Raw genomic sequence first — 14,035 nt, forward strand, 5'->3', positions numbered from 1 at the left:
CTCACTTCCTCTTTGGTTTGTAAAATTCCGGGAGACTGTTTGTTTGTGTCCGAGAAGTATCCTCGGCTGCGTTTGGAGTTGCCGTCGATTATTTCATGAACGTCTTGAAATCCTTAATCGTTGGACCTTTTTGAGGACTGTTCTCCAGTGGATATTTTGAGATCAGTCTTGAGATATTTATGCCCTGCTGCCTGCAAGTTGTATTGACAAGGCTGCAGTAAATGTGTCCACAGTCAATTTGGCCTGAGTTCAGTGGCGGTAGTCTGGCGTGAGCTGCGGTTTCAGAAAAGCCTGAGCAGATTCCAGTCGTCCATTAAAGTCCAAAATCCTTTCTAAAAGCACACTCGTGTGGGAGGGCAGTTGTGAGGAGCGCGGTGGACATTCTTTTTTTTTGTGACGGTTTGCCGCATCAGAGAAGAGACTTCCAAGTCCTTTATGATCACCTTGGTGACGAACCTTTTAATGTGGTGTTAAAGGTCACGGCTGTCGGGGAGGTGGGCGGCGTCTGGGCTCCCCCATCCGCTGTCGCGCCTCTCTCTCACTTTTAACCTAATTTGACGCCTGCGCCGCCTCATCGCCATGGAAACACACTCCATGTTTCGCGAGCACATTTTCTCCACGGCCGCGATCACGTCAACAGAAGAGTTGTGTCCGCAAATATTATCCGGCGACGGTGTTTTACTAAAGCGCTCGCTTTGCGAATGCTTTCCGTTTGGGAAAAACGGACACAGAGATCAGAAACGGATAAATGGCCGGGGTGAATTTCACCCTTTATCCGATTAACTGGATTTGTTCTCTATTGTGTTTGTTTGCGTTCATCTTGCGCAGCGCGCGGGCGTGTCGGGAGTCATAATGCCGCTCGGCTTAGCTGGCCTATTGACGCCGCTTCACAAGCCGGTGGCTGATGTGATAATAATAAGTGTTAATGCCACGGGATGAGCACACATTTGTATTGTAGTGTTTGGCTCACCGCTCCCTCGCCTGCGCCACGTCAGCACACGCAGAAACGACGGCATCGTTTGGTCTCCGGACGACGCTCCCGAAGGTGCGATGGCTTTTTGGACTCGCGGCCGCGACCCGATAAACTTTAAATTGTCTTCAAAAAAAGAAGAAAAATGGACTTTTTTTTTTTTTTGGTCCGTAGTTTCATTTCTCTCTCCCCGCAGCACACAGTCGCTCAGTTCCTCACAACAAGCCGAGCTGCAAATATTCGCGCATTTCTGATTGATGTTCAAGAATTTTAAGTACCCCAGACAGCAGTACGCAGAGAACTACAAATCTCAACTTGACAGCCTCAGAACTGAAATGTGTAGTTTTCTTTTTTTTTTTTTTTTTCCGTCGCATCAACAAAACTTCAAAGGGCTGCCGGGAAATTTTGCATGTACAATTTCTCAAAAACCTAGTTGGCGTTTGCTTTCATGGTCTGTATGGAAGCTCATTTTCTATTTTCCGCGGGAGCGTCAAACTTTGGCAGTTGGAATAATTGAAATGATGTCAAATCGCTTCTCTGTTCCCCTCAGTTAAACTGTCCTGAATAACTTCTCTGTGGATGACATCAGCTCCCAAACAAGTGACTTTTTCCAACCTTTTTTTTTTTATTATTTACACGAGGAGAGCGTCTTTATAATCACAAGTGTTTCAAGGTTAAATCAGCGACTGATGACCCGCACGGTTTCTAACAGCAGAAGGACACGCACGTATGCGAAACAGCTTCGCTTTCTTTAGTCCTGTTTAACAACGTTCATTTGATGCTTTCCAGTTAAACGTGGGAATATTGGGGGGGAAACTGGCTTTTCGACAGGACGTTGAATGCAGCTGAAACGCAGTGTAACCCGTGCAGATCGCAGTGCACGGAGGGTTTCCCCCGGCCGAGTGCGGTAGGCCGTGTAAACGGCAGGACGCTTTGGAGTACATCTTGTTTTGCTGGCGTCGGCAGCCGAAGCTGTAACAACAAAAATTCCACCGAGAGGAGTGGTCTTCTCCGTTCATCAGCCAGAGCCAGAACCTGAACCCGAAGAACTGACTCGCTTCAAACGTCGATCGAGCCCTTGTAACGATTTGACGGCCGGTTCGCTTGTAACCGGCCCCGGACGGTCTGTGAAGCCGGTTGCATCTGCCTCACTGCCGCGCAGCTGCTTTCTCCTTCACGCTTCCTCTTGGCAACGGTGCACGTGGTCATGAAGACGGGGGGGGGGGGGGGTTTCTACGCAGAAAGCGTCGTGAACCGCGTCTCTTTTTGTTTTCCGAGAATGATATTGTTACGTTTTGCTCGCCAACGCTGCAGATCAGCGGCATTGTGAATTGCCACATGGACTTAGAGGCTTAAAAATGCAATAGTGTTGTGGAGGGGATCTAAAGTCTGGAGTCTGACCCGGGCGTAATTGCGTGCCAGCACAAAGGATTTAGCCACTAATGCTTTGAGAGAGCGCAGGGGGAGAGAGAGAGAGAAAAAAAAGAGAGGGGATGCTGACACATCACAGATGGTCCTTAGCCACTCACTCTCTTTCTTGCCCTGTTAGTCAGCTGTTGTCTGTCTCAGGCCTTGTAAATCACACCCACCCCTGCTAACTGGGCAGAGCTCCACGCCGGCCCCCGCTCAGGGACCTGTTTCTCAATATGCCTCGGTGTGGATCCGATTGATTTGAAATCTGCCGTTATCCCCAAGTTAAAGCTGCGCAACTGGCGTGCACCTCCTCAGGACACGGTCAGCTTTCACAGGTCGACGAGAGTTTTGCTCTCTTTCGTCTTTGACCGTCTCTTCATCCGTTTCGAAACGAGTCGGAGTTCATTCAGGGTCCTTGTTGTTTTCACGGGAGTGTTAGCTCAAAGCTACCCGGGGGCCTGGGTATGAACCCAAATTCCCTTTCGAGGGGCCGCGTTCTCTGGCTGGATCAGACAGTCGGGAGTGGGACACGGGGGGGGGGGGGCCCGAGGGCGCTCTGCCAGACGAGCTGCTTTGATACTTCCTCTCCCAGCAGCAGGCAGAAAGGCCTCGTCCTGACCCCTGTTAGATAACGCGCCTTTTGCTGGAGAGACACACACAAAAAAAAGTTCTTGTGGCCACGCTCAATGGGTCTGCTGCATTTGTCCATCCGGTAGAGACGAGCGCGAGTTCACAAATGAGCGCCTCGTGATGTAAAGCACTCATCGGAGCTCGTTTTTGTTTCAGACGAACGAGGAAGAAAATCTCCTGATCTGCAAGACTCCGACATCCTGTCTGGTCAACCCATGCAAAGGTAAGCAAGCTCTTCAAAAACGTTTCCGTCGGGCTGCGACGAGTTCGAGTGAAATAATAACGTGGCATTTTTTTGTTGTTGTTGCACTGAGCAGAAGACGAGCCTTCCGATACACGCCGGGGATTCTGGAGAAGAACCCGGACGGCGAACGGGAGGAAAACGTGGACGGCGGCCCCGTGAGCCCGGCGCCTCCTTACTTAGCAAAGACCAGCAGTTCCGAGTGGAACAGCTCCGATGACCTCGCCGGACCCTTCTCCGAACAAGAAGAGACCGGCCCCGCCCGCATAGACCCTTTCTCGCACAACTATGCCCCACCTTTACCCCCCAAGACTTTTGGCAGCGGTCACAGCGACCCATCTGGCGTCCACGCCGTCCCGCCGGAGGTGCCGACACGGTCAAACCCCCGCAACGAACCCAAAAATGGCCTGTCCCCGCTCTCGCACGGCACCCTCCGGCGCTGGATCGAGACACCCGCTGAGCACAGGGTGTCGTCCGACGCCAGCACCAAGTCGGGCTCGTCGGACCAGGACAGGAACGATCTGTCGGCCAGCGAGAGCGACGAAAGGTTACCCAGCCCAAAGCCCGGGCACGACGACGGTACGCATTCGCCCTCTCCGACAGATGTGGCTCTCCCCACCACTTATTTCTCCGTGGATAATTGCATGACCGACACGTACCGGGCCAAATACCACAAGAGACCTGTCTTCCACATGAAAGCAGAAGACCACGCGTCATCAGGGGAGAGCGATGTCGACGGGAGGGGGCTACCTTTGACTGACGTTCAGCCACTAGAGCCTTCCAAAAGCCGAACAGAATCGGGTACCAAAAAAAATGCACCACGCTGTCATATCATTTCTGATATAATTTATTTTCTTTTTTTTTGAATGTTTCATTTTCTCTCCGACTTTTGTTTTGCAGGATATTCTACTACCAAGACTGCTGCAAAGTGGAATCCAGTTACTCCAAAAGGACTTGATGAACATGGTTTCCTATGATTTTTTTTTGCATCGATGGACTGAATGATCCTGTGACCGGATGCCAAAAGGAACTGTTCTGCACTACGACCGCTCCACAGTTCGACTCTTTTTTAAACTATGTATTTTCTCATGTACTTTTTTTATAACAGAAAGTTGGACGTGAAACTGGATGCCAAAGAGATTGTAAAAAAAAAAAGAAAAAAAAAGAATGGCAGGTGTCTTTTAATTAGCTATCCAGCTACCACAAAAGCTTTGAATAGCGAATTTGCACAGTCGAGAGCACTCGAAAGGTACAAAAAGAATTTTGCCTAAAACATTTTGCTGGACTGTTGGAGCTCAAAGGTTCGTAAAGAATGTGTCACATGAAGCCACTTTACCACACAAGAGATTAAAAGATTTATTTCTCGCACACACACACACACACAAAAAAAAAAATTGAAAAAAAGAGTTTCTTCCAGTTCTGCTTTCTCGCACATCTTAACGAATGCTCTCATTTGTTTAACTGCTTGTTTAAATGTCAGTGTTATGAGGCGTCTGCTTCAATTCTGTCTGTTTTTGGCGTAACATACCCCCGGGGCTGTGAGCAACACAAGAGGTTCCAGTTCTCATCAGCACACGAGCACACTTTTGGCACGACTTTGAAATGGATCCGAAGGATCCGTGTGAAAATGAAGCTCCGGGACACCCTCGTTGGTTTTTTTAGCTGATGAGACGTCTTTTGCACAATTGTTTAGGTTGGAAAGTTCAACTTGGATACTTGTTTCATTCTCACTTCCCACCAGAGGAGGTCTGATAAACCAAACGAACCGGTGAGGGTGTGCAGGGCTTTTAAGGTGACGGGTACTTCTGTTAAACCGATTGTTTATTCGGTTGGAAAATGTGTGACGCATACCTTATCTCCTCTCATGTACGCCTGCACATATCCCATCAACTTTACATATTTACTGTGTTTTATATGTCTCCGCACTGTTTTCTCTGGTTTCAGTTTTCTTTTTTCTTTTCTTGTCACACTCCTCACGGTTATAATATTTTTGTCTTCGGAAGAATCGACGAATTTCTCATGTTTCCTTAAAAATAGCTCCTGTTAGCAGCAAGTCGATGGAAATGAAGAATGTCACCTGCGGAACAGACTGGGCTTGCCTTTTTTGAGGGGGGGGGGTGTCATAAATAATGTGTTGTAACTTTCACTAGTTTACTATTTTTGGTTCAGACTTTTGATATATGCAACAGACTCATGCACAGTGCCTTTTGTATTTTTCTATGTCAAGGCCAGATTCAATTGGAGCCATGATTTGTACAATTCTTTGATTTTAAAGGATTTTTGTAACATTTTATTTTATTTTTATTGATTAACAGTCGTTGAATAAAACAGTTTTATTTAACCATATCTGTGTGTCAAGCGACGTTGATTTAACAGCACAAAGTTGAAAGGATTGCAGTGCTGAACTTGAATCTTGGAAGAAACCTGGTCTATGATCAATATGCACATTTTTAATTGCATGTATATATATATATATATATATACATGCAATTAAAAATGTATGTATATACATATACATATATATGTATATATATATATATATACATATATATACACACTCCACGATGATAAACAGAGCCTCTTGAAGCTAACATGCAGATCATGGTGTTAAGTACTTGCTCGGAAATGTGGTGTTTTGCTGCCACCTGCAGTTCAGATTGTATATCCTGGAAGAACCTTCTCGTGCAGTTCGTTTGTTGTACAGACACGCAGTCAGAGCAGAGACTTCTCTGACCTCTGACTGCGTTGGTATCCAGTCCAAAAGAGTTTTGACTCACTGGGCGGATTTAAACAATGTAAGCTTACCTCACAGCTTGAATCTTATCACTTCTCTACTTCACAAGTGCAACAAAGAAACGCACCGACTCGTGTTGTGTGAAAAGTACTGTCACCACAAGTACTACGAGTAACTTGAACAGGGCTACTTGTTAAATGAAGACACGAGAAGGCACGTACAAGCTACTATTCCATCAATGCCTTCTCTGTCGTAGGAACTTCTGGTCTTCACTTAAATACAATATTTTCTCAAGAAGCATCAGCGACCAGTACAAACAAACAAAAGAAAATGTTACAGGGACAGTTGACATACGACATTTCTTGAAAACCTTTTTCAAACCTTTATTTAACATTTTTTTTTTTTAAAAAAATGCACATTCTTGTGGTGGATTCAGCATACTTTATTACCCCCCATTAACAATGAAATAATTACGAGCAAAGACTAGTACTCGGGGATGGGAGGTTATTATATGATTGGATCATGCCGACATGTATTTATAAATCCCCTGCAAAGAGTATACGGAGATTTTTGAGGCCCATGGATCCAATAATAATCATGATTTTACTTTGGGTTTTGTGTGCGGTGACATAATGGAATAGGTTTACAATGCTGTTGCAAAATCCATGTATAATTTCTTCATCCTGAAGAGGGAAGTAGAGGACTTTGTAAGCAAAATACAAAGTGCAACCAGATGCATAACAATATGCACAAGTATTTTTTTTACCTTATTAAAGTGTTGAGCCCTTGCTGCAGCTTTCCGTAGATCTGCTGATGTATGTTTCAGGTTTTTTTTTTTGGGGGGGGGGCCTAGTCTTAGCAAAAGAAATGCATGATGTAACTGCTTTTATTTCCATTTACTGTCAACAAGTCAGCAGAAACAGTCGAGGTTACTCACTACGTGTATGTCAGAATTGTATTGACCCTTTAACAATGATGGAAATATATATATAAAAAAAAAAAAAAAAAAAAAAAAATACACCAACAACTATTTTTTTTTTTTTTTTTTTTTTTTTCCTACATCTTGTTGGAAGACAATTCACAAATACAATTAAACAGGAATAGTGATTTCTTAAAATGACAGCCCCGGACCAGACGCGGGGATTGTTCCGACGCTCACTGGGGAGTTGGGGGGGGCTGGAAGGGAGAATGCGTCTACCGTGCAATGTATTCAGAGAATCCTGACGATGTTCTGCCATTCAATACTCTGCTCCTCCTTGCGTGGCATGTCTATCACAATTTTGGTATGCTTAAATTTTTTATTTTTTAGCTGTCTTCTGGTTATGTGTGTGTGTGTGTGTGTGTGTGTGTGTGTGTGTGAGAGAGAGTGTGCGTCTCCTCCACCATCCGTCAAGAGTGGGACTCGGGCTGTCAGCGTGGGCTCCTCCTCTGCAGCTGCCGTACTTCATTAGGGGCCATCAGCTGAGCTCAGTGCTCTACTGTCAGAGTCAGACTTCTGTTTTCTCCTTTTCCTCCTCCCTTTGCACTTCTCTCTCTGTCTCACACACACACACACACACACACACACACACACACACACACACACACACACACACACACACACACACACACACACACACACACACACCTCTCTCTCTCTCTCTTGCAAAGTGTCCCTCAAGCTCACTCACATTCTTCATCCTCATCCTGATTACTCACTCTGTCAACTTACCTCAGTCTTTTCCTTCTCGTGAAACGTTCCCCTGCTCTCGCTTTGCATTTTTCTCTCCACTGCATGCTCCTTTCTCGTCAGACTTTCTCATTTTTTTTTTTTTTTCAATTTTTTTTTAATTTCCTCCGCAAATCAGCATAAACCTTGTTTTTCAGAATCAACTGACCTTTTTTTTTTTTTTTTTTTTTTTTTTTTTTTTTGTGCAAACATATTCATTGTTCCAGCACCATAGGCTGGCTTAGTACTCCAAATGCAGTAATTTCAATATCTCTCTCATCTCGTCATAAGGAAATTGAAATGTTTCATGTTGTGCCACAGAAATCATTATTTCCCACATGGCCTCAAATGTTCCCCTTCAAATGTCAGAAAAATCCTACATTTACTTCAGCCCACATAGATCAGCTGACGTTATTGTTTCTGTCAACATTGATGAGATGTGACATGAAGGCTCAGACCTTACAGAAGTTGTATTTACAACACTGAATGTGATGCAAACTAAAAAAAAAAATAAAAAAAAAGATTCCGTGCATCTGGTTTTCTCTGTCAATACTTTTCGCAAAAAAATATTGCACATTTAAAATATGGACTAATTTTTTTTTGGCTAACAAAGGATGTTAACAACAGTCACTGAACTGGAATTGCTTGGAGCGGATACCATTATAATGCAGAAAGTTTATTTGGGATTAACATTTCTCGTAGCTGCCAGGCAGGCCACAAATGGCAGCACTGAGCGAGGTGTGCTCTGAGCTGCATTCTAGTGGATTACTATTACATATTTTAAACTGTTGATGGGTTTAAGTAAATATCAGGGAATTCACCAGCAGCCATTGTATCAAGCACTCGGTTTTACATTTTTTATTTAAATTTTTTTTTTTTTTTTTTTTTTTTTTTTTTTTTTTTTTTTAAATTAAAATATTTAATGTGTGGGAAGCGCGTGAGGGGCGCGGTCTCCCTGGCGAGGCGGGTGGAATCATAATCGCGCGAGATCGACTTCCCGCGAGATTTGTGGAACAAAGTTCGTGGCGGTCCCAGGTGAGCGTTGTGTCGGTCCTTAATTGGACTGTTACAGTTATGCAGCTCGATTTTTGTAATTACAGGGTGAGTTGGTTTGTCAAACTTTGTTTTGCTGGGATCACTGTTACTAATCTACACTCAACAAAGATATAAACACAGCACTTTAGTTTTTGCTTCTATTTTTCACAAGTTTAAATTAAACATCTAGTTTTTTGTTTTTTTTAATTCTGTCATTTGGCCAACCCTCATTGAAATACTGTGGTAGATAAAAAAAAAAAAAAACAATAGAAACGCCTATCAAGCTCTTTTGAAGTTGTGTGGAGTTTCAAAATTAGTTTTGTGTTCAGTCCAGGTGCAAGTACTGTTGTTTTTTTTTGTGGTGAGGCATCTAGTGGCCACGAGAGAAACTACATCTGTAGTCACTTGTACTGACTTTCGTTGGTAGATGGTCAAACTGCAGTGAAATTGTAGAAGTTGATGTTGTGTTAATTAATGCCAAAGCAGTAGCGCTCGTTCTCTTTGAAAACATACTTGTTCGCAAAATACAGTGTGTGGGTGTGTGCATGAGTGGGGAGGCCCATACGCTGCGAGTGTGTGTGTATGTATCTATTTTGTCCTTTTTGCAGAACAAACTATGTTTCTGGCCTGTTGTTGTTCTGGGCAACAATATTTGTAAAGTGATTTTTATTGCCCAGATGATCTCTGGCTGCAAATGGAAAGTTTTCACTTTGTTCCAAGTGCAAACGGGGACTGGAAAAAGTAAAGCTCGAGTTGATGATCTTTTATGTCAGCCATTTTAGGTTGCTGGGTTTTATTTAGTGTTTATTTGTGTTCACTACTTGAAGTGCCAAACTGGGACTGCAATTTCCACGTGTTTCTGAAACAAAAACAAAAATTTCAATTTTCTTCTGCAGCTGCTCCCCCCCCCCCTCCCCCCCTGCCAGATTTCCCCGTCTTGTCTGAATGTCCTCTTTAGCAGGCCACGGTATGCCCAGTTGTGTACATGTGCATACACAATCACGCACATGCACACGCAGCCCCGCGGGCTTCTGTTCTTGTTGTCATCCTGACAAGCAGTAGGAACAGGATTACGGGCAGAGGCCCTCTTTACTCGGGGCAGAAGAAAGTGTGAAACCTGATTGCTTCGGAAGATTTAAAAAAAAAAAAAAAAAAAAATAGGACCCTGTGAGGTCGGTGGAATCCTAAATACGAGCAGGCTGAAGAGGTATAGCAGTTGTGTGTGGTCTGTTCCGGGGATTTGACAAATTTTCAGACTTGAGAGGGTGGCTTAGCAGGGGACAGAGGGAAGAAGTTGCAGGGTGCATGGGTGGGAATAGCTACTTTTCCCCTCTGCGTGTCGTCGACAAGTTTGGGTTTATTCTTCAATTCAATTCAACTTTATTTATATAGCGCCCAAATCACAACATAGGTTATTTCATGGCACTTAACGCATTAAAGTCCTTCCAGCAAGACTTTACAGTATTATACAGAGAAACACAACAATTCAACAATTCCCACGTAAACCAGGAGGGAAAACAAAACTCCTTTTTGAGGGAGAAAAACCTCCCTCTTAACAGGAAGAAACCTCCGACAGAACCGGGCTCAGAGGCGGGCGGCCATCTGCCTCGACCGGTCGGGGGTGAGAGGAGAGCAGAGGGAGAAAAGGACAGCATAGAGGTAGAAGAGATGAACTGTTGGTGGAGACGACAAGCGCAGGGCCGAGACGTGCCGCTCCTGAACTTTCCAAAGGATGGTTTTGTGATATTAAGATATTTATATTCACACAGATGTCCAAAATAATACGTAGTAGGTTTTTGGAACAGCCTCTTGTATTATCTTGTTTTTTTTTGTCGAAGCTGCGTATGTAAATGCTACTGTAATATATATATAAAAAAAACAAAAACATATTTGACACTGTGCATCCAGTGGCATTATCATAGTTCATCACTAGGGGGCATTAAAGTATTGTGTTTTTGTTTCACTCCAGCCCGAGGCTGTCGTGGCCACAAGCCCACTTGTCAGTTTCCACCATTTCCACTTATGAGCCTCCTCCGCTTTCCTACATGAAACAAAATCACTATAATGATTGCACGGTTCAGAGAAACAGGACTTAAGAGGGAAGAGTTGTGTTTTTGGGCCATAAAGAAAAATAGATGTTTCACTGCCACACCAGGAGGACACGCATTGAAATTGGTCACATTTTGCCAATCAAACTTCTTATTGAAAGGCAGTAGAGCAGCTGTCTACAGAAGTGGGATGGCTTTGATGGTTGAAGGCACCACATTTCTGTTGTCTGCTCTTCTGTCGTACCTTCCTCTTGTCTGACATCTCCTCTTAATCATTTCCTGATATTTTCTCCTCTGCTGTATTTTCTATGACGACATGGTGATGTTCTGTTTTTCTGCGTTTGCATTTGTTTCTCCGGGCGTGTTGTTTGCTTCTCTAAACTCGCAACACATGCTATCGGCGTTCCTCACCTGCAACAAATCAATATTATGCAAGAAGGAAGCTTAGACTCCACAATAATGCCGAAAGCTATTACAAGGATTAGAATGATAGAAAAAATGTGCAGCGCAAGACAGACAACAACTTGACATGTGTCTTTCCTTAATAAGTATTTGCTGTTAACTTTTGAATGTTTTTAATTGCAATTTGAAAATTCTAATCCTTTCTTTAGCTGAGAAAACATTTTTTTTTTTTTTTGTAGCTTCCGTAATCTTCCTGCTTCACACAGAGGCCACACTGATTGCATGTTATTGCTTTGACCCCGGCAGATCGTTTTTGAAAACTCATTTAGAGAACTGTTCACAGGCTTGCTTTGCTTTAATCGCTACGCCTGCAAAGTTAACATTAAACTGTATATTTTCATGCAAACTGACATCAAGTGTGATGCCATTGAAAAAAAAAGAAAGAATATATTCTGTGTGTTTAAAGATTTTGTGTTGTGGAGGTATGCTTTTGAGGCAGAGTTTTTGCTTTGATGAGTTGCCCTGACTGCTTAACCTAACCTGCCACTGGAGTGTGAAACACTTCAGTTGGTGTTCTATAAATATCCGTCAGATCCGTCAGTCACTGGATGTTATAAAGTGAAATGACTGCGTTATATAAACACTTAACTTCCCCTGCTGTATACTGTTCTTCGGATAGCAGCCCCAGATGTGTCCATTATCCTTGTTTTTCTGTGCAAGAGATGTTCATTGTAGTTTTAATCGCCCTTCATAGAAATGGAAATCAGAAAAACACAATTATGATTTGATACCTATTTCTTGCTAAATTATTTTCTAAATCTTAAAAAAAAAAAATCTGAGATATGACTTTGCTTGATTGCACCAGATAATTAACAATAACATGTTTGACATTTAAGCTTAGTGTCTTATTTATTGTTGAACAACAGTGAGGCTGGAAATGAAAAAAAAAAAAGTTAAAACCCTACTTACCAAAATATTGTGTCCCTTATTTGCAACAAATCATAGATATTAACCTGATGTTAAATGTTGAATATTTCCCAGCACCACTGTCACTGTATGAACATACAGTGGGTTACAGTGGCAGTATTAGGCCTGTCACAATCATGACATTTTAGCCAATAAATCAACCTCCAAAAAAAATTGCCATTAATGATTAAATTGTCTTTTTGGAATGGAAACAATCGTAACGATTATAAAATAAAAAAAAAGTAAATACGATGTGATAACTCTGACAGGCCTTGGCAGTAATAATGTTTTGCAGTGTAGTTTTACAGTAGTGAGTATTTTTTTTTCAGAGACCTTCCAGTATTTGAAGGTACGTGGGTAAACACTGAGGGTTTTAAATATTCAACTTTTGTTGTTCGCTAATAGCAGACATGTTGTTTTATTAATCCCATGATACAACCCAAACTGAAATATGTGAAATGGCTGCAAAATTGCCCAAATCTGGCGGAATTCTTCACACGCACACGAGCGGCTGGCGACACCGTCCTCGGCTCCTGTTGCCTGAGATGATGTGGTAAACACAGGTTCCAGCAGAAGCTTGCTGGATAAAGGACTCAGTGGCTTGTGCCTGGGAGCTGAAATGGGGCATGACGCATTGTATCCCGGTACATCTAGGAGCGTTGCTTTTTGCTGTCTCCCTGGAAACCATTACAGCGCTGACACTTGCAGGCGGTCTGTCATGGATTCAGGTGGAAACACGGGCATCTTCATGTGAAACGCGAATGCGGAGTAGAAACGGGGAGGAGGGGGAGAGGGAGGGGGGGGGGGGGTTGCAAATGGCTCTGAAGCCTCGCAGGCTTAAAAGTGTTGATAACCGTGGATTAGCTCTGCCTTCTCCCTCAAGCAGCTTTAACTGTGTGGTCTCTGCCTCTTCAACCTTTCTTCTTTTTGTCTGTACATGCAGTACACAGAAATGCATGTACGTGTAGAAAGTACATGTGAATTGAGGAAGTACAGAAAATATCTCGTGCTAGATTCCAGTTTGAATACGAGGTCAACGAGGTAATCGACCCTTTAGTCATTTTAAAGGATGCTCAGTTTCGCTGAGCATTACATGGCTTTGTTCTTTTTGTCGTTTGTTTGATACCAAGGAGGAAGAGCAACCTTATCATTCACACTTGTTTAAACAGACCATGGGTGATTTTGTAATCTCCCTCATCCATTCCTCACATATTTGTATGAACAGCTTTGGTTGCAAGGATCAGTTGATTGACATTGTGCCTGCAGACGCAATAAGACTTTTAGTATTCACAGTAACTGTTTTCTGTTCTGTTGTTCCTTTGAATGCTGCAAAGGATCAAGCTTGGTGCTCGTGTGTGCTTCGACAGCTAAAGTGCAAAGCAATATTTAAACTAGCACTCGCATTTTTTTGTTTTTACTAATGTAAAGAATGTACTTTATAGTGTTAATATCTTTGCCAGAATGATCGTGATGTATGACCATTCGCTAACTCATCTTGCTGTTGAACCATGCAGCATTTTTTTTTGGAAAGATATCATTTCACTCCTAAGCTTCATGTTGAACCAGCACATACAAATACAAACAACTAAACTTTGCCAATTGCAGTGCTGTGATTGATTGTGCCTATATACTTCGCTCGAGTGCTTTTGGGCGTCCACAGTGTGATCATAGTTGTCCCTTTCCAAATGGCCCAAATCCCATTGCTCATCACGAGTACTTCCAGTTAAGACAAGATACCCTTGTAATCATGCACATCATAAACAACTTCATTTTCATTAAGCCCCTCTATGCTTTATGGTAAATTTAATTTAGGTGGTCTTGTGATTAATGTTCTCAGCTGACGATACTTAAGAGGAGCAGTGGGGTAACATGTCCAGCCCGCAGCATA

At 43.1% G+C, this 14,035-nt stretch overlaps 1 protein-coding gene across 3 annotated transcripts in view; it reads left to right on the forward strand.

Annotated features, from left to right (window-relative positions):
- The window catches only part of LOC138210895 (inactive ubiquitin carboxyl-terminal hydrolase 53), a 31,587-nt gene extending 25,987 nt beyond the window's left edge, over nucleotides 1-5,600 (forward strand). For all 3 annotated transcript variants that reach the window (XM_069170263.1, XM_069170265.1, XM_069170264.1), the window contains 3 exons: nucleotides 3,170-3,236; nucleotides 3,331-4,055; nucleotides 4,155-5,600. In XM_069170263.1, the coding sequence (XP_069026364.1) occupies nucleotides 3,170-3,236; nucleotides 3,331-4,055; nucleotides 4,155-4,231 (869 nt within the window). In that variant the 3' untranslated portion in view covers nucleotides 4,232-5,600. The remainder of the gene's footprint in view (nucleotides 1-3,169; nucleotides 3,237-3,330; nucleotides 4,056-4,154) is intronic.
- The last annotated feature ends 8,435 nt before the right edge of the window (nucleotides 5,601-14,035 follow it).

This window comes from Embiotoca jacksoni, unplaced genomic scaffold (genome assembly GCF_022577435.1).
Source record: "Embiotoca jacksoni isolate LCO1_2020_lvr unplaced genomic scaffold, fEmbJac1.0.p SCAF_49, whole genome shotgun sequence".
NCBI lineage: Eukaryota > Metazoa > Chordata > Actinopteri > Embiotocidae > Embiotoca > Embiotoca jacksoni.